General features: G+C 59.8%; 3 protein-coding genes across 3 annotated transcripts; 2 read left to right on the forward strand and 1 right to left on the reverse strand.

Moving 5' to 3' along the window:
• The first annotated feature begins 22 nt into the window (after nt 1–22).
• LOC116235508 (intestinal-type alkaline phosphatase-like) lies at nt 23–4,178 on the forward strand. The gene is made up of 12 exons (XM_090147459.1): nt 23–790; nt 1,028–1,148; nt 1,237–1,353; nt 1,521–1,636; nt 1,704–1,878; nt 1,958–2,130; nt 2,212–2,346; nt 2,417–2,486; nt 2,566–2,698; nt 2,780–2,973; nt 3,099–3,215; nt 3,374–4,178. Exons 1-12 carry the CDS (start codon nt 23–25, stop codon nt 3,658–3,660), a joined length of 2,406 nt encoding a protein of 801 aa, XP_090003585.1. The 3' UTR covers nt 3,661–4,178.
• Nucleotides 4,179–4,193: 15 nt separating this feature from the next.
• On the forward strand, nt 4,194–7,288 carry LOC116235381 (intestinal-type alkaline phosphatase-like). Its single transcript, XM_031603502.2, has 11 exons — nt 4,194–4,343; nt 4,827–4,943; nt 5,028–5,143; nt 5,250–5,424; nt 5,508–5,680; nt 5,758–5,892; nt 5,981–6,053; nt 6,139–6,273; nt 6,379–6,570; nt 6,674–6,784; nt 6,865–7,288. The coding sequence occupies exons 1-11, from the start codon at nt 4,274–4,276 to the stop codon at nt 7,128–7,130; spliced, it is 1,563 nt and encodes a 520-aa protein (XP_031459362.2). The 5' UTR covers nt 4,194–4,273; the 3' UTR covers nt 7,131–7,288.
• A 114-nt stretch (nt 7,289–7,402) lies between these two features.
• On the reverse strand, nt 7,403–15,413 carry ECEL1 (endothelin converting enzyme like 1). The gene is made up of 18 exons (XM_031603503.2): nt 15,040–15,413; nt 12,996–13,814; nt 12,188–12,256; nt 12,007–12,117; nt 11,435–11,527; nt 10,974–11,098; nt 10,478–10,700; nt 10,290–10,388; nt 10,126–10,200; nt 9,624–9,727; nt 9,457–9,515; nt 9,290–9,341; nt 9,141–9,208; nt 8,930–9,054; nt 8,704–8,769; nt 8,509–8,604; nt 8,009–8,085; nt 7,403–7,908 (listed from the first exon to the last, which is right to left on the reverse strand). Exons 2-18 carry the CDS (start codon nt 13,743–13,745, stop codon nt 7,809–7,811), a joined length of 2,292 nt encoding a protein of 763 aa, XP_031459363.1. The 5' UTR covers nt 13,746–13,814; nt 15,040–15,413; the 3' UTR covers nt 7,403–7,808.
• Between the last annotated feature and the right edge of the window lie 2,343 nt (nt 15,414–17,756).

Consider the following 17,756-nt stretch of genomic DNA (forward strand, 5'->3'; position numbering starts at 1 on the left):
TGCCCGCCCAACACTGAGGAGCATGGTGCATGTCCTCACTTCTCTCTTCTATGTGGAGAGAAGCACCCTGCCTCAGTCCTTCACAGAGTGTTTCATCTGTCTGCTCCACTGTCCCTACGGTGCTCTGGCAGCGTCTGTGTCATCACCTCTGTGGGGCTGGGATGGGCTTCTGGCAAGAGGGAATGGATCCATTGTGCTGGCATGCAGGGAGGGTGAGCACTGTGCTTTGCTCTGTGTTGTTGGTGGTGACAGCTGTGGCCCTGGCATGGGTACAACTGCCGTGCACTGCAGCAGGGACCTGGCTGAGCCTGGGCTGCCTGGCTCAGCACCAGGGATTGGGCCCTGGGATGGGTCAGAGCTGGGTACTACATGCATGCCAAGAGCTGGGAGATGTTGCAGTTCTCTGCAGTCCCCAGGGGATGGGCTGGTGGCATCCTTCCAGTTGCGTCTGTGTGCCATGGCCCTGCTGTCCACTCACGTGGGATGTCACTTCTCCCTGAATGTGGGCACAGCAGCCTATTCCTCTGTGGGTTTCCATCTCTCTCCTGCCTCGTGGACACAGAAGGCACTGCATCACCCTGTCCCTTGGGAGAGGGAACCTGAGGACACTGACACAACAGCAAGCTGTCCTCCCTTACCCCTCATTCCAGCATACTCTTCTTGTGTTTTTTCACTGGGGAAACAAGCTCAATCCAGCCCAGCCCAGCATATCTGCAAAAACAGCCCTTTGACCTACGCACTCCCCACCTGTTCCCGGGGTCTCTGCAGGTGTGGAGCTATGGACCCCCAGGTACTCGTACAGCCTCAGGGACACTGAGTGCCTCAGGGCAACCCCACTCCCCAGGAATAGGCTGGAGGTCCTACCTCACCTTGGGGGGGAAGGGATGGCCCTGGGGAGGGCTGGGGACACTGAGAGGGCAGGGCTGGAAGATGTCCCTGAATGTTATCAGCCCATCGTCTCACCCACAGCAGGGGCTCAGCCCTCTGGCCGGACAGGGCAGGGCATAAAGGGCTTTGTCCCCCCCAGCCTTGCACACAGGCAGCCATCAGGAAGGAACGTGGGCTGGGCAGCATGGGATGGCTGCTCTCTCCCAGGATCTGCTTCCTCCTTCTTTTCCTTGCCCCGCTCACTGCCATTGCAACCTCAGGTGAGAGCTCAACGGGGGACATGTTGGGGTGGGAGCTCTGGGGCTGCTCTGGGGCCCTGCACACCCCCAGCTCTGCTCTGACATCCAGATGCTGAGAAGACCCCACACTACTGGAACGAAGGGGCCAGGAGGAGGCTGGAAGCTGCCCTGGCCTTGCAGCCAGTGGCACAGCGAGCCAAAAACATCATCCTCTTCATGGGTGATGGTGAGTGCTGCGTGGGTGCTGCCGTTTCCCATGTCACTGTTTTCAGCACGCTGGGAACAAAGCTGTCCTCCAGCAGCTGGTGGGTCCCTCTTCCCCTGGTAGCATGGCCCTGGAAAGGGAGGGCAGGACCGTCTCCAGTCACAGCTGTTTGTCACCTCTCGCCATAGGCATGGGTCTGCCCACAGTGTCAGCAGCCCGGATCTACAAGGGGCAACTGGCCGGCAGCTCGGGTGAGGAGAGCGTCTTGGCCATGGAGACATTTCCCCACGTGGCCCTGGCCAAGGTGAGTGGGGCGGTGCTGAGGGGGCACAGTGCTGCCCACAGCCCCACTGACCCCAGCTTGCCCACAGACCTACACCATCGACCGGCAGGTGCCCGACAGCGCTGGCACAGGCACGGCCTACCTGTGTGGGGTGAAGGCCAATGCCAAGACGCTGGGGCTGAGCGGGGCGGCCGTCTACGGCAAATGCCGCACAGCATTCGGCAACGAAGTGGACTCCGTCCTGCACCGGGCCCGGCTGGCAGGTATATGGGGTGGGTACGTTCATTGCAGAGCCCAGCACGGCACAGGTGGGCTCCCCACAGACCCTGTGCCATGCTGCAGGTAAGTCGGTGGGCATCGTGACCACCACGCGGGTGCAACACGCATCCCCTGCTGCTGCCTATGCACACTCGGCCAGCCGCAGCTGGTACGCCGATGCCAACATGCCTCGGGAGGCCCTGCGGGACGGCTGCAAGGACATCGCCTACCAGCTGGTGCACAACACCGACATCAACGTGAGCCAGGGACATCGTGGTGGCTGCATCATTATGTGCTGCGTCCCTGTGCCAGAGGCAGCCCTTCCCCTCTCCCTGCAGGTGATCCTGGGCGGCGGGAGGACCTACATGTCCCCCAGGTGGACCCCAGATCCTGAGTACCCAGACGACCCAGCTCAGAATGGCACCAGGAGGGACGGGCGGGACCTGGTGGCCGAATGGCTCAGCAGCAGGGAGGTAGCGCAGAGGGGACGCAGCGCTGGGCACGGTGTGTGTGCCACTGCCACCGCTGTGTCCTCGCTGACAGGGCGCGCGCTATGTCTGGGACAAGAAGGGCCTGGATGCGGTTGATGACACCTCTGTGAGCCACCTCATGGGTAAGAGCGTCGCTGGCTTTATGTCAGCAATGCCATCCCACTCTGGGTGGCACGAAGCAACCCTAACCCGCTCCCTCAGGCCTCTTCGAGCCCAAGGACATGAGGTACGAGCTGAACCGCAACGCCACCACGGACCCCTCCATCGTGGAAATGACGGAGAAAGCCATCCGCATCCTGCGCAGGAACCCCAACGGCTTCTTCCTCTTTGTGGAAGATGAGTGCAAGGCCCTGGCTGTGACATGGGTCATGGCAGCCAGGTGGGAACAAGGTGGTGACGGCCCCATTCCCTGTGCAGGTGGAAGGATTGACCACGGGCACCACAGCGGCCGGGCCAAGCAGGCGCTGACGGAGGCCATCATGCTGGACCGGGCAGTGGCACGGGCAGGCGAACTGACGGAGCCCTCTGACACGCTGACCGTGGTGACAGCCGACCACTCACATGTCTTCACCTTCGGGGGCAACACGCTGCGAGGAGCCTCCATCTTCGGTGGGACCCAGGGAGAAATGAGCATCCCTGCTCCCACCCCGTGCTGTGCCTCCATGGGAGGCCATGGGAGTTCTGGGAAGGCTGCTGACTGGTGCAGGGGGTGACAGTGCCCTTCCCCATGTCAGGGCTGGCTCCTAAGAAAGCAAAGGACAAGCGAGCCTATACCAGCATCCTCTATGGCAATGGGCCGGGATACAGCATCCGTGATGGGGGCCGCCCAGCTGCCAGCCTTCCAGCTGTGGGTAGGATTCTACTGGAAGAGAAGGGATGGGGTGGGGGCCTGGTGCCTTTCTGGGGTTCACTTGGGCAGGAACTGCCCCAACACCAGGGTGGTGGGAGCTGCTTCATGCAAAGGGCAGAAGAGCTGCCCCCAGCACCATTTCTCCTGCTCTCTCCACAGAGGACAAGGACTACAGGCAGCAGGCGGCCGTCCCCCTTGACTTGGAGACCCACAGCGGGGAGGACGTGATGGTGCTCGCTCAGGGCCCCATGGCCCATCTCTTCCACGGGGTGCAGGAGCAGCACTACATTGCCCATGCCATTGCTTATGCTGCGTGCCTCAAGCCTTATGATGCCAGACCCCGCTGTGCTGCACCCCGTAGGGCCTCTGGCAGCACCCAACACTCCCCTTGGCCCTCACTCTCTCTCCTGGCCCTCTGCATGTCTGCCTTCATGGTGGTGGGCTGAGAGACCCCACTGAGCCCTGCTTCAGCCCCCTGTTGTGGGCAGGATCACAGGATGCAATAAAATGTGGGATGTCTGGCTTTGTGTGCCATGAAAGGGTTTGTAGCAGCAGTTGTGCCTTAGTTTCCCCGGGTTGTGACTTCTAACTGGAGCCTGCACTGGGGTGAAGCAGGAGAAGAGATAATGGTGAGGGGTGGCCATGTACCCACAGCTCCATCCCTGGGTTACTGGGAGCCCACGGTACAGAGGAGTTCGCACAGCTTTGAGGTGCTGTGCACAGCCTGGTACAAGGGCTGGTCCTGACATTTAGTCCCCATCAGTGCCTTTATCACTCCAGGAAGTGCTGGGTGGAGCCATCAGGAGCACCCCAAGTCCCTCCTTCTGCACCCCGTGTTCCCTCCCCTCCACAGCACCCAGCAATAAGGTGGCAATGAGGTGCCAACAGCCCAGCCCCATGGCCTTTGAGCCGATGGCCCGACAGGATGCCACGCCATCTGTGAAATGCCAAACCCCTCAAGGGCAGATCCTGGTCCAAAGTCCCCCCCCCCCCCCCCCCCCGAAGTCTGCAAAAGAGGCAGGCACAGCTGGAGCTGGTGACAGCTGCTCCAGTTCCATCATGCGGCTGCTGGTGCCCCTCACCCTCTGCCTTGGCCTCTGGGCAGAGCTTGGCGCTGCTGTCATCCCAGGTAGAAACAGGGATGGGGATGGGGACAGACACCCCTGGTGCCAGTGTGGTGGTGGCTTGGCTGCTCACAGGGCATGGCTCAGTAGGGAGCAGGGATACCCAGCATTGGAATGGGGCTTTGTGTCTGCTGTTTGGGGACTTTGGGCAGGTGTTGCCCTGTGGGGTTGGGGTCCTGCTTTTGTTTGGGTCGGGAGGGGGTGTATGATGTGCCTATAGCTCCTCTACCTCCATGCATTTGTCCCTATCCCACTTGGCAGCTGGTTTCTCCCACTGCATCCCTTCTTGCTGCACACCCCCTTCCTGTCAGGAAGTACATCTCTATGTCCTCCCCTCATCCCAAACCTGTGGGTTCATCTGTACCCCCCAGTGGGATTATCCCATGAGTGGGAGCCCAGCGAGGTCCTCAGTTTGGGGATGTCCACCACTGGGTGTCCTGGGTGTCCACTGGGTGCCATGAGCTGATGTGGGCAATGCCCCTTCCCAGAGGAGGAGGAGGATCCAACCTTCTGGAATAGGAAGGCAGCTGCTGCCCTCGATGCCACCCTCAAGATCGAGCCAAGGATGACTGAAGCCAAAAACCTCATCATCTTCCTTGGAGATGGTGAGTCCATCTGGTGCCAGTGCACAGTGAAATGGGAATGGGGAGGGCATCTGGGCTGGACCTGAACCCTCATTCCTTGTCCAGGATTTGGGGTCCCCAGCATCACAGCCACTCGGATACTAAAGGGGCAGTTGAAGGGGAACCTGGGACCCGAGACCCCCCTTGCTCTGGATTCTTTCCCCTATGTGGCTCTCTCCAAGGTAATTTCCCCCAGTACTGGACTTGGGACCATGCTGCAGGCCATGGGGCTGTGGGGGCAGACATATGGCAAGGGGTGCCAGTGTGCCCTGTGCATGTCCTCGGCAGACATACACTGTGGACCGGGTGGTTCCCGACAGCGCGGGCACAGCCACCGCCTACCTGTGTGGGGTGAAGGGCAACTACAAGACGGTGGGGCTGAGCGCAGCCGCACGCTACGGCCAGTGCAACACCACGGAGGGCAACGAGGTGATCTCAGTGCTGGAGCGAGCCCGTAATGCTGGTACTGCGCAGGGCATGTGGTGGTAGGGACACGGGGCTTCACACCATTGGGGCTGCCCACCATGGTGGGGTGTTTTGGGGCAGGGAAGGCAGTGGGCATCGTGACAACCTCACGAGTGCAGCACGCATCGCCCTCGGGGACCTACGCACACGTGGTGGATCGCAACTGGTACGCGGACGCCAGCATGCCGGCTGAGGCCATAGCACAGGGCTGCAAGGACATTGCCTGGCAGCTGGTGCACAACGTGGACATCAATGTGAGTGCCTGTCCACGGGGGGCAGCCCCTGCTGACACAGACATCCATACACACAGTGCCCATCTCATCCCTTCCAGGTGATCATGGGAGGCGGTCGGAAATACATGACCCCTGCGGGGACACCAGATCCTGAGTATCCTGAATACAGCTCCGAGAATGGGATACGGAATGATGGGCAGAACCTCATTGACAAGTGGCTGTCAGAACGGCAGGTGGGTGACAAAGAAGGGACAGCCCTCTGCCCACCACCCCTTGTGCATGGGGCCGGGCCTCACCGATCCCGTGGGGATCTACCCACAGGGTGCCCGCTATGTCTGGAACAAGACAGAGATGCTGGCTGCCGCTGCAGACCCCAGCGTGACTTATTTGATGGGTAACAAATGCTCCACATGCCGGGATGTGGCACTGCTGGGATGCCTGCAGGCACTGAGGCTGTGCTCACTGTGTCCTTCTGCCAGGTCTATTTGAACCCATGGACATGAAGTATGAAATGGTGCACAATTCTACCCTGGATCCCTCTCTCACTGAAATGACAGAGGCAGCCATCAATGTCCTGAGCAGGAACCCCAATGGCTTCTACCTCTTCGTGGAAGGTAATTCAGGGCTGAGGTCCCAAGGGTGGGCGAGAGAGGGGCAGTGGGCTCTGCATTACAGCTCACTGCAGTGGTTTCCAACCCACTATGGTTACCTGCCTGCAGGTGGGAGGATCGACCACGGCCACCACGAGGGCATGGCACAGCGGGCACTGACGGAGGCGGTGGAGTTTGACACAGCCATTGAGCGGGCAGGCGAGCTGCTGGACGAGGCGGACACACTGACTGTGGTCACTGCTGACCATTCGCACGTCTTCTCCTTTGGTGGCTACACCCTGCGTGGCACCTCCATCTTCGGTAGGGCTCAGAGCAGGGAATGGCCACACGCTAGGTGCTGCCCCTCTCTCAGATTGTGGTGTGGGTCTTCCTGGCTGATCCCCCCTTATAATCTCCTCCTCAGGCTTGGCCCCTCTACAAGCCACCGACCAGAAGAGCTACACCTCCATCCTCTATGGGAATGGGCCGGGCTACCCAGGTGCCACTCGGCCTGATGTGAATAGCAGCATTGCTGGTGAGGGCACAGGGCAACAGTATGGTGGTGGGATGGGGCTGGGGGCCACCTCCCCACTCACAGGCTTCTCTCCCCCCAAGAGGAATTCAGTTACATGCAGCAGGCGGCTGTCCCACTCAGCTCGGAGACCCACGGGGGTGAGGATGTGGCCATCCTGGCCAAAGGCCCCATGGCCTACCTCTTCCACGGGGTGCAGGAGCAGAACTACATCGCCCACGCCATGGCCTACGCCGCCTGCCTTGAGCCCTATGAAAACTGCCGCCAGCGCACCAGTGCTGCACCCTCAGCCCACCTCACCCCGCTGGCCCTGCTTCTGCCTGCTTTGCTCTTATCTCTCTTCCACTGACCCCACAGCTTCCATCCCCATCCCACAGTGCACACCCATGGACAGGGGCTCTTTGGAGTATCCTTGCTTTGGATGCGGTGCACCAAATCCCGGGCATGGACTGGTCCTCGCTGCCTGCACAGGGTACTCATTGTTCAATAAACCTTGGTGTGATGCTAGCACATATGTGGCAATTGGTGTGTGGGATGGGAAGGATGCTCCTGCCCCATGAGTCTCCCCACCACTGTGCTGCCTGCTGCCACCTGTCCCCATACCATACCCTGGCACATCTGGCATATCCAGTGCTTTATTGATCAGAAAGAGCAGCAAAAAATACAGCACGTTTGTGTGCACTTCCAGACAGGCTGGCATCAGCCCAGCCCCCAGTGACTAATGGGAAAAGGATGGGGCTGGCACAGGGATTAGACTCGTGGTACAACCGGTGCCTCCAGGTCCCCTCCCTGCCCTGAGCAGCTGGATGTGGGGAGCTGGGAGCTTTGGGGTAGTGTGGACAAGAGGGTGCCACTGGGAGAGAGAGCTCATAACCCCAGTGTGTCCCCTCTGCCTTGCTACACCCCACCCCAAGTGGTTGCCTATTTTGAGGTGCACCCTTTGCCTGTAGGGCAGGAGGGGAGTGAGCAGAGAGTGGCACTGGTGCAGGGATGGGTACTGGGGTGCCAGCCTGTGGGGACAGCGACTTCACCACACCGAGCACTTGTGCACCGGGTTCATGGGCGAGTTCTTGGGGCAGTGGAAAACCCGGCCAAACTCCTCAAACTGTGAGACGCTGCCCAGAACCCTGTGGGCAGGGGGAGAAGCTCAGAGCTGTCCCAAGGACCCTGCCCCTCACCCCTGCCCACCCCAATGGCACCGCGCCCCACCCATGCCCCCATTTCTACCTGTAGTGCTCCGGGGCATGCTTGTCTGTCAGCACCTGAAGGTAGATGGACTGGGATCGCCTCTTGATGCACCAGTTCTGGGGGAACAAGGTCCCATGGGTGAGACAGGAAGGAGACCCCAGATTTTGACACCCATCAGGACCCACAAGGGCCTGGTACCCACCGGGATTGACCCTTCTGGTTGCTGGGGGATGAGGGCAACAATGCTGTGTTTGTTATTGTAGGGTCTTCCAGGAGCCTACAAACGTGGTTTGGATGGATTGGGAGCACTGGGGAATGTTTGTTGTTGTAGGGTGTCTTGGGGCTGCGGTATGTACAATTGTGGGGTCCTCCAGGTTCATGTGAAGTTGTTGTAGTGGGGGGGTCTCTGGCAGAGACGGGGGAATGTGGTTGTTATTGTAGGGACCCCAAGAGCACACAGGCTGTGTGGGGTGGTCCGGTGGATAGTGGGGGTATCTGCAGAGCCCAAGAGCTGCTCATAGCCACAGACACTACCTCACCTGGGCAAAGGCGATGAAGAATAGCTGGTCGTGAGTATACTTCAGGTGGTGCAGGGGGTGCTCAGGGCCATGCTCCCGCACCCACTTCTGGTAAGCCTGGAGAATAAGAAGTGCCAAACTGCCACAGAACCCCCAGAAAGCAGGACTGCCGCGGCCCTGCCAGGGCTGTGACACTTCAGGGTGGGGGACACTCACATAGTAGGCGAGCTTTAGTCCCCCCATGTCAGCGATGTTCTCCCCCAGCGTGTGTTTGCCATTCACCTGCCAAGAGAGGGGCAACATGGGTTGAGCAGAGATGTCCCCTGTCCCTATGATGGCATGAAGGCAGTGCCTCTGTTTCCCCCTCAGGGCTCTGAGGGTGTTCTCAGCTGAAGTGTGCTAAGTGGTGGGGTCCCTGGGCATCGTTGTGGTGAGGTCTCACCCGCTGGTTGTAGACAGTGAAGTTGTCATAGAGGTTGACAATGCACTGCGCCTTCTTTAGGAACTTGCTGTACGATGTCTCTGTCCACCAATGCACCAGGTTCCCATGTCGGTCATACTGTCCCCCTGCAGGCACCACTACTGGTCATGCTGAGGGAGCTGGATGGCCCCAGGACCCGCTCTCCCACCCCAGCAGGGTGGAGGTCTCTCACCCCAATCATCATAGCCATGGGTCAGCTCATGCCCGATGATAGTGCCGATCCCACCATAGTTCAGCGACCTGCCAAAGGGTGCAGTGATTACCCCAGGAGTTATCTCCACCCAGAGCCCTGCCCTGGCCCCTCCCCAGCCCCACACTCACTGCGGGAACTCAGGATCATAGAGGGTCGGTTGCAGGATGCCAGCAGGGAACACTGGGAACAGAGGACAACATTGCAGGGAGGGGACAACCCTTTCCTACCCCGCAGCATCCCCTGGTGCCAGGGGACACCACATTGTGCCCCCATTCAATGCTGGGTGATGCCTCACCCATCTGATTCTTGTTGGGCAGGTAGTAGGCATTGAGGGCCTGGGGGGGCAGGAGCCACCTGCAAGGAGAGATGGAGGCTGTGGGGATGTGGAGGGACAGGGAAATGCCACCCCCTCGCACAGCTAGGATGCCCCATGGGCCCCCTCCCAGGTAGAGTGATACCCACGCAGACTTGTCCACCTCCTGACGGATCTTCTTCACTGAGAGCCTGATGCTGAAGGCAATGCTGTTGAGGATGTTCTTGAAGTAAGTCTTTTCATCCACCTCAAACTGCGGGGGGCATGGCCATATCAGAGGAGACTCCAGCCCCAAAGTCCAGCCCCATGAAGTGTGGGGAACAGAGCTAAGGTGTCCTCCCACCCCTATGAGCCTTGGGAACAGAAAATGTAGAGTTGTGGTGTTGTACTGGATGGGGTACAAGTGCTACTGTGTCCCCATCACCTCCCTGGAGTTCCTAGGTCATCAGGGATAGGGACACCTTCAGTCCCTGCCAAGAATGGGGTGCAATGTGGGGAAAGGCTCCACCTATGTGGCTGTGGTCATGCAAGTGATCTACCAGGAGTTGTCTTGAATTGAGGTAGTATCTTCCCATCCTGGTCTGCCTGCATATCTAACTAGCCAGACATAGGGCCCATCTCCCACACTGTGTGCCCCTGTGTGCCCCTTGCCTCATACTCCTTGTCGATGGCTTCTGGCTTCAGCAAGAAGTCGGGGTACCCAATCATCACCATCATGTACTGGAGCTGTGGGCAAAGCAGGCGGAGGCGTCAGGGCCCCTGTCCAACATCTCCCCATGGGGACAAAGATAAGGGAACATGCTGGGGGCTGCCACCTTGGCCCTGGCAGCTCTCCGTGTCTCCTCATCCATCCAATCCAGCTCATCCAGGCGCTGGTCCAAGATATATTTGATGTCCTCCACCAGCTGCTGCACCTACAGTGGATCACCACGGGTGGTGGGATGATGTTCCAACCACCCACCTGCAGGGTGGCACCTTGACAAGGGGACAGGAGGGCACCTACCTTGGCCTTGCTGGCAGAGGAGAAGTACTCCTCGACAAAGAGAGCACCCAGGGCCATGCCAAAATGCTTGTTGGCCTGGCTCAGGCAAACCTTGCCCAGCTCCAGCTGCTTCTCATTGCCCTCCATCTCCTTGGAGAGCTCATGGATGGCATCACGAAAAGGGGTGGAGAGGTGCTCACTCAGCACCACCACAATGCGCCACAGCATGTAGTTGTGAAGGATTCTGGAGAAATGGGGTGGGATCAGGTCTCTTTTGGGCATTTACTGGAGAGGGGACATCCCAGCATGGAGTACCCATGTCCCATGGCACCCAGGGATGAGGTGGCTCTGTGGACATCCCTGCAATGTTCACGGCATGGTGCAGGACGATGGCTTTGTTGGCAATCACAATGGGGAGGTTTTGGTGGGGACTCATGATGCTGCCCTCCACCAAGGTTTTGAGGGTCCATCCACAGCTCCACATGTGCCCACCCTTTGTGTCTTACCACCTCCTCACCTGCTGGGTGTCACACGGATGAGGTCAGACACCTTGTGCATGTAGTCAGTGGCCAGCAGCACCACCTCTTCATCTTCTGAGAAGTTGTCATGGAAGATGCGGTCCAGCAAGCGCTTCCACTTGAGCTGGCAGCAAGGAGCACATCAGGGTGGGGACCCCATCCGTATCACCGGGCTTTCAGCCTCCACCACCCCTTCCCATGGGACCAAGCCTGGTCCTGACACTGCACCCAGCACGCAGGGAAGTGCAGGATGGACTCATCACCATCCAGAGTGCATTGATTTGGGGGAGCAGTGCAGAATATTTCTAGGGACATAAGGGCATTGCACCACAGGGGTCTTCTTACCAGGGGACATGGAAGTGGCAGCAAGGAGAGTGATGGAACAAGAGGACAGGGACAAGCAGGGGCACAGGGCAGGCAGGATATGTGGGTAGCAGGGTGCTGGTGGGGGGGAACGCACCGTGGGGGTGATGCGCTGCAACTCGCCCAGAGTGACTTTGTGGTACATGCTGCTGATGTCCCTCCGCACATCGTCGTACTCGGACACTGTGATCTGCATGGGTGGGTACAGTTGTCACCGCCCCACTTCCCATCCAGGGGAGTTGGCATGGGGATAGGCACAGCTCTGGGGCAAGAAGGGCTGTGGGCCCACATCCACCATGGCTCACTGCCCCAGTGGGAGTCCCAAGGGCTGACACAAGATCCCTCAAAGCTGGAATTTGTGTTCCCCAAGATAAAGGCATGGGGCCTGCAAGGAGCTGGGATGCCCAAGGACTGGGCATGGAGGTCCCTCAAGGCTGGGACCAAGGTTCCCTAAGATATGGGCATGGGGTACTTAAGGGCCTTGCGTGGGTTCCCAAGGATGGGGAATGGAGCTTCCCTGGAGTGGAACTGGGAGTTCCCAACATGGTGAGGCTGGGGTCCCTGGGAGTCCCATGGACAAGACATGAAGGCCTTAGAGTGCAGATGTCCAAAGGGATGGAGTCCTCAAGGACAGGGCAGGGGCACCCCAAATCCAGGACCCCCACTCACATTGGCGAGATGCTGCTCCAGCTGGAGGATTTCCTGTGCCTTTTGCTCCACGTGCTCAGCCCCCAAGAGTGTGAGCAGCTTCTCCATGAAGACACGGTAAGCAGCCAGGATCTGTGCCAATAGATGAGATGTGTGTGCCACCTGTGCTGCCCCTTGTCCCCCTTTGTCTCCCACTCCTCACCTTCTCACTCTCCTCATCCTGCCCCAGGTACAGGGTGCGCTCAGGCAGTGTCAGCCCATCCTGGTCAATCTGTGGAGAGATGAGAGCAGGGAGTGAGCAGAGCTCCAGGGCGAGTGGGGAGCTGCACTGGTGGCAGGTCACTCCCTGACACCCCGAACAGTGGCCTCACTCCTTTTTGCAGGACGCCCCATGGGGAGCACAGGGATGGGCAATGCTGCACAACTGAATGCATCGCACGCCTGTATCTTCCCCATCACACAGAGCCAAAGCCTTTTTCCCTGTGACACATGCTCCCTCTAGTGTACGCGCACTCTCCTTCAGCACAGCCACTCTCCTTCCCGTCCCCTGCCTCACACATAGACACACACACACCTACACAGTCACATCCCTCATCCGCAGCACCACCAGGCATGGGGATCAGAGAGACTTCACGCCCACCGGTACCACTGCCATGCCCATCATCTTGTCCCCACCATGCCGTCCCCATCCTCACCATGCTATCTCCATCCCTACCATGCCATCTCCATCCCCACCATGCCCCCTTAGTGTCCACCCTTATGTCTCCACATGCCAAACCACTGTTCCATTGCTGTGCCCCACAATCATGTCATCATCATGCCCACCGTGATGTCCCCACCATGTCACTGCCATGTCCCAGCTGCACCCACTGAAGATGCTTGAGGCTTGGCCACTTGGACAGAAACCACCCATGCCCTGATCGCACCATAGAGTGAGAGACATGGGTGGCAGGAGTGGGGCAGCCTGTCATAGCAGTGCCACTGGGATGAGGATGGCAAGGTGTCCTCACCCGGATGACGTAGCGGGAGGTGTTTCTGTCGTCCAGGCTGACAGTGAGCGAGAACAGCACGGCGGCACTGTAGACCCCCTGCGTCTTGTAGAGCAGCTCGTTGAGGTCTCCACTACCCGGTGATGCATCCCATCCACCACACTCCCCAATCACCTCTAACATGGGCCGCGGCCCCAAACGGTCAATCTCAGCCCGATTGAGGCACGAGCGGAAGAACTCCTTCACCTTCCTCTCGGCTGATGTGGCAGCACGGCGGCGCACAGGGCGGCTCAGCAGCGCCCGCAGCTTGGCCTCATTCTGCTCGGCGATGGCCCCAATGGTGCCATACACCAGTTTGTCCTCAGGGATGCCGTGCCGACGCAGCCATCCTCCACAGGCAAAGGAATAGAAATCCTGGCAGGGGTCGATGGTGGCATCCATGTTGGCACTAAGGAAGCGTGACGCCCGTAGGAAAGCCTTCTTCTCCTGGCAGCCCTCCAGGCAGTAGCTGTCCCCTTCAGCCGCCAGGTACTTGAGCACCAGCATGCACGTCAAGATGACACAGAGCCCGGCTGCAAACACCAGCCCCGAGAGCAGGCAGATCTCCCTGCGGCTCCAGCGCGGCAGCCCCCCACCGCCACTGCGCTTCTTGGCCCCAGCACCCAACTGGAGAGCAAAGCCATTGGGCAGCGTGCCGCTCTGATAGCGGCTCACGTACTTCACCTCCTGGAACTCATCGTAGTGGGCGGTCAGTGAGTATGTCTTCTCCATGTTGGGGGCTGCAAGTGGGGCTCATGGACCCCAGTTCATGCTGGAGATGTCCAGGTAGGTAAGATGCTCCTGGAAAAGGCAAAGGATGTGCTGTAGGGAGGAGCAAGACGGGGGATGTTTCTTGCTGCCATCATCTCCCATGTCATTGTCCCCAGCACTGCAACATACTCGTGGCATTGATGACCCTAATGCCAGGAGCTCAGAGGCATCCCAACCCTGTTGCTGTCCCCTTTGTCCTCACCTGGTGCTGGGGCAACGTTCCCTGCACCCAGCCCATGGCTCAGCTCCATCCCACCCATCTGGAGACCGCACTCCAAGTGCAAATCCAGTGATTCAGGGAGCTCAGCATCACACCGCACCCTATGGGCTGAGGGGGTTAGAGGGCTGCCAGCCCCTCCAGGCGGGGTTGCAGAAGGGGAAGAAGGGCTCCAGGGAGATTTTGGGGGAGGAGGGCACAGCACAGGGTTGGGCTGGGTAGTTGCACACTGGGTTGCATTGCCTTGCACTGCGTCGTGCTGTGTTGCATTGGGTTGGGGTGGGTCACGGTGCTCTGCGTTGCAGTGCGTTGTGCCCGATTTTGTTGCATGCAGCACACTGCGTGTGCAAAGTTAGCTCCTGTCTGGAGGGGTCCCTGCATCCCCCGCAACCCCCAACAATCCTTCTCTGCTACCCAGTGTCCCGTGGTCTCTGTTCTGGAGATGGGGGTACTCTGCCCATGGGGAGAAGAGGGATAGAGGGTGGGGAGGACTTCAAAAGGAGACCCCAGTCCTTGCTCAGTGCACACTGACACCAGATTTGCAGGTGTGGGCAGGACATGCTGGAGACAAAGGGCTGCTCGGTGGGGGTGTGGACTATATTGCTGCAGCAGGACCCTCTCAGCACCCCCAAAGCCCCACTGCCTCTGCTCCCTCTCAGCAACTTAGGTGAAGTTGTGCCTGGGCATCACAGCCCTGTGCTGGGGAGAGGTTGTGTGGCTGCTGCTGCCACCAGAAAGTTTGTGGGGTGAGCGGTGAGCACGAAGTGGGGGGGGGGGCAAAGGAGGCTGGAAGGGCTGCAAGGAATGAATGGTCCCTGGAATGGTCCCCAGGATGCTGGAGGGATGCTCAACTAAATGCTCGGGGGCTGCTTATGGGATGCTCGGGAGTGCCTAGTGAATGCTGCTCAGGATGCTCCGGGGATGCCGCCCAGGATGCTCGGGAGGTGCTCGCCGCGGTGCCCAAGGGATGCTCGAGGGATGCTCGGGAAGTGCTCCCTGCTCCCCGGCATATTCGGGGGACGCTCGCGGGATGCTCACCGGTAGGCTGCGGGAGGGTGCTCGGGGCTGCTCGGGAGATGCTCGCCGGGATGTCCGGGGGTGCTCGGGGGCGCGTCCCGCTTGCTCACCGCGGCGCTCTGTGGCTGCTCCGGGCTGTGCTCAGGGGATGCTGCTGGGGATGCTCTTGAGGTGCTGCCCGGGATGCTCGGGGGGTGCCCGGGGGGTGCTCACCACCGTGCTGGGAGATGTCTGCAGGCTGCCCCGGCTCTGCTGTCGGGTCGGTCCGGCGGTGCTCGTCCGGCTGCGCGCCCCGTGCCGAGCTGAACGGAGCTGCGGGGCCGGAGGGAGGGAGGCAGCGGGGCGGGGAGGGGGTGGCGTCTCCAGCCCGGCTCTCCCGCAGGCCAGGCTCCATTAACGAGATTATTATGCAAATAGAGCAGCCCTGTGCCACCCGCCTGCCTTACCTCATCCCCGGCGGCGGGGAGGCAGGGCAAGGGGAGGGCGGGGGGATGCCCGGACCCCCACCCCCGGGGGACTGGCGTAGGGTTGGCAGTGCCACCAAGGCTGGCACCGCTGTGTGGGGACGCCTGTGCCACATCCGACAGCCTGGCACATACGGGTGGGCACTGCCCTTGGGCACATCGCGACTGTCGGACCTCCCCCCCCATGCGGTGCCTGAGCACCCCCGGGTGCCTGTCCCGTCTTTCCAGGGGGGATGCAATGGGATGGGCAACAGATGGAGCCTGGGAGGCTCCAGGTGAGAGAGAGTGGGCATAGGGGTGGCACAGGCAGGGGGGGTATGCTCACTCAGACACACGCACACACACACGCGAAGGTCCGGGAATATTAAACTGCATTGCAGATAAATCCCCAACATAAATATCGTGAGCTGCTCTGCCACTGGGGGGGGGGCAGCAGAGAGATTTATGGCCCATCCATTGCATGGCCCAAACAGCATCTGCAGACCCCCAACCCCACTCAACCATCCTTCTGGGTACTATGATACCCCCATCCCACACAGTTCTGGGTGCTTTGGGTGAGCAGTGGGTCTTCCAGTGCTGGGGTGGGTGCTGTGCCATGCGGTTAGGGGACACTGCTTGGCATGGTGGCTCGGCCATGGGACACACTCATGCACACTCACACCACCTCTCGGTGACGCTTTCCCTGGCCACATACCATGCCACACACCATGCTCCATGGATTCCATCAGATGCCTCCAACTGGGCATCACCAATCCCAACAGGGCACAGGAGCATCTGAACCTGGCACCCAGACCCATGGGTGGGCATGGGATGCCCAGCCCCACTGCTCACCAGGGGAGGATGAAGGGTCCCAGACCCGCTTGGCACCTTGGTGGGAGCATGACAGATGCATGCAGGAAAAGGGGGGGCTGATGTTATTAACAGCTGTGGGTATTGCTCCAACAGGGCCGTAAAAATTAAAGGCGTGTGGATATAAAAGAATGGATAAATCTGAGCTGGCCGCAGAGCACTGCGGCGTCCCCTGGGGGTGGCAGCTCAGAAAATGGGGTACAGCAAGCATGGGGTGGGCACTGCATGTATATAAATCCTGGGGATCAGGCAGCACCCATCCCTGCTGCAAAGTGTGACGCTCCAGCAAAAAACGCCGTGGGCAGTGCCAACCTGTGGAGCTGGTGCTGCAGAGCAATAGGCTGCTCCTAAAGCAGGGCTGAAGGAAAAAGGGGTTGCATTGGCTGCTGATGGGCATGGGGTGCCCACAGCCCACACACTCGGCCTGGTCCTAAGAATGGTAGCAGTGCCCCTGTGCCTTGCACCCTGGTTTGGCCCAACCTGGTGGGACTGGGAGTCCTGCAGCCCCCAGCTCTGACTCCCCCTCCCCACCAGCCCCCACGGGCCACCCCGCCAGCATCCTCATTTTCCCTGAGATTAGCTGCGGCGCGGGAGCCCCTGCGCACCGCCAGCAGGTGACAAATAAGATTTTTCCACTCTCCCGAGCACCCGGCATGGGTCTGTCATTGAAAATGCAAAGCAGCACAGTGCCAACCTCCGTCGCTCGCCCTCCCCTCTGCCCATCCCTCAGGGCCCACATGGTTGAAGCCACCGCTGCTGCTGCTGGGACCCCAAAATGCCATTCATTCTCAGCTGGGCGTGAGTGTGTGCCCTCATGACTGGTGCAGCAAGGTCCTTGAGGGGTCTTAGGAAGGGGATTGTTTGGAGGCGTCAGTTCGGGTGGGTGTTTAATCCCTTGGGTGGGAGAGTGACACGTGGGGGTGGCTGCTGGGTGTCTCTGTCAGCTGGGTCATTGCACCCTGACAGTGGTGGCAGGCTCTCATAAGTGATAGCAGCATGAGGGTTTGCCCCCCATAAGAAGCATGTGGCCCTCGGGGTGAGCATTGCCCCACATACCTATCCAAGTGACCCCTGTCCCAGCTCTGACTGGAGGACAATGGCAATGGACCCTCACCCCAGAGCTGAGCACATCTACCCAACGCTCATTACCCAAACCCCTCCATCTCAAAAACCCGTTTCCCTCCCCCAGACCCTTCTGTGCCCCCAGGCCCAGCCCTGGTCCCCATTATCCCACACCTCCCAGGTAGAACAAAGCCCCGCAGCCCCATCCCTGCGTCCCCCCCTCCGCTATTGTTACAGGGTTGCCTCTGCCTCTGTTTGTGAAATTAATTCGGAGGTGGAGAGGGAGAATTATGTAAAGTGTGGTTATTCTGGAGCGGCGGGGGAAGCGCGGCTGATGGCAAAGTGCCTTTTTGTGTGTTTAAT

The sequence above is a fragment of the Phasianus colchicus genome, chromosome 10 (genome assembly GCF_987193195.1).
Source record: "Phasianus colchicus chromosome 10, bPhaCol1.hap1.1, whole genome shotgun sequence".
NCBI classification, from domain to species: domain Eukaryota; kingdom Metazoa; phylum Chordata; class Aves; order Galliformes; family Phasianidae; genus Phasianus; species Phasianus colchicus.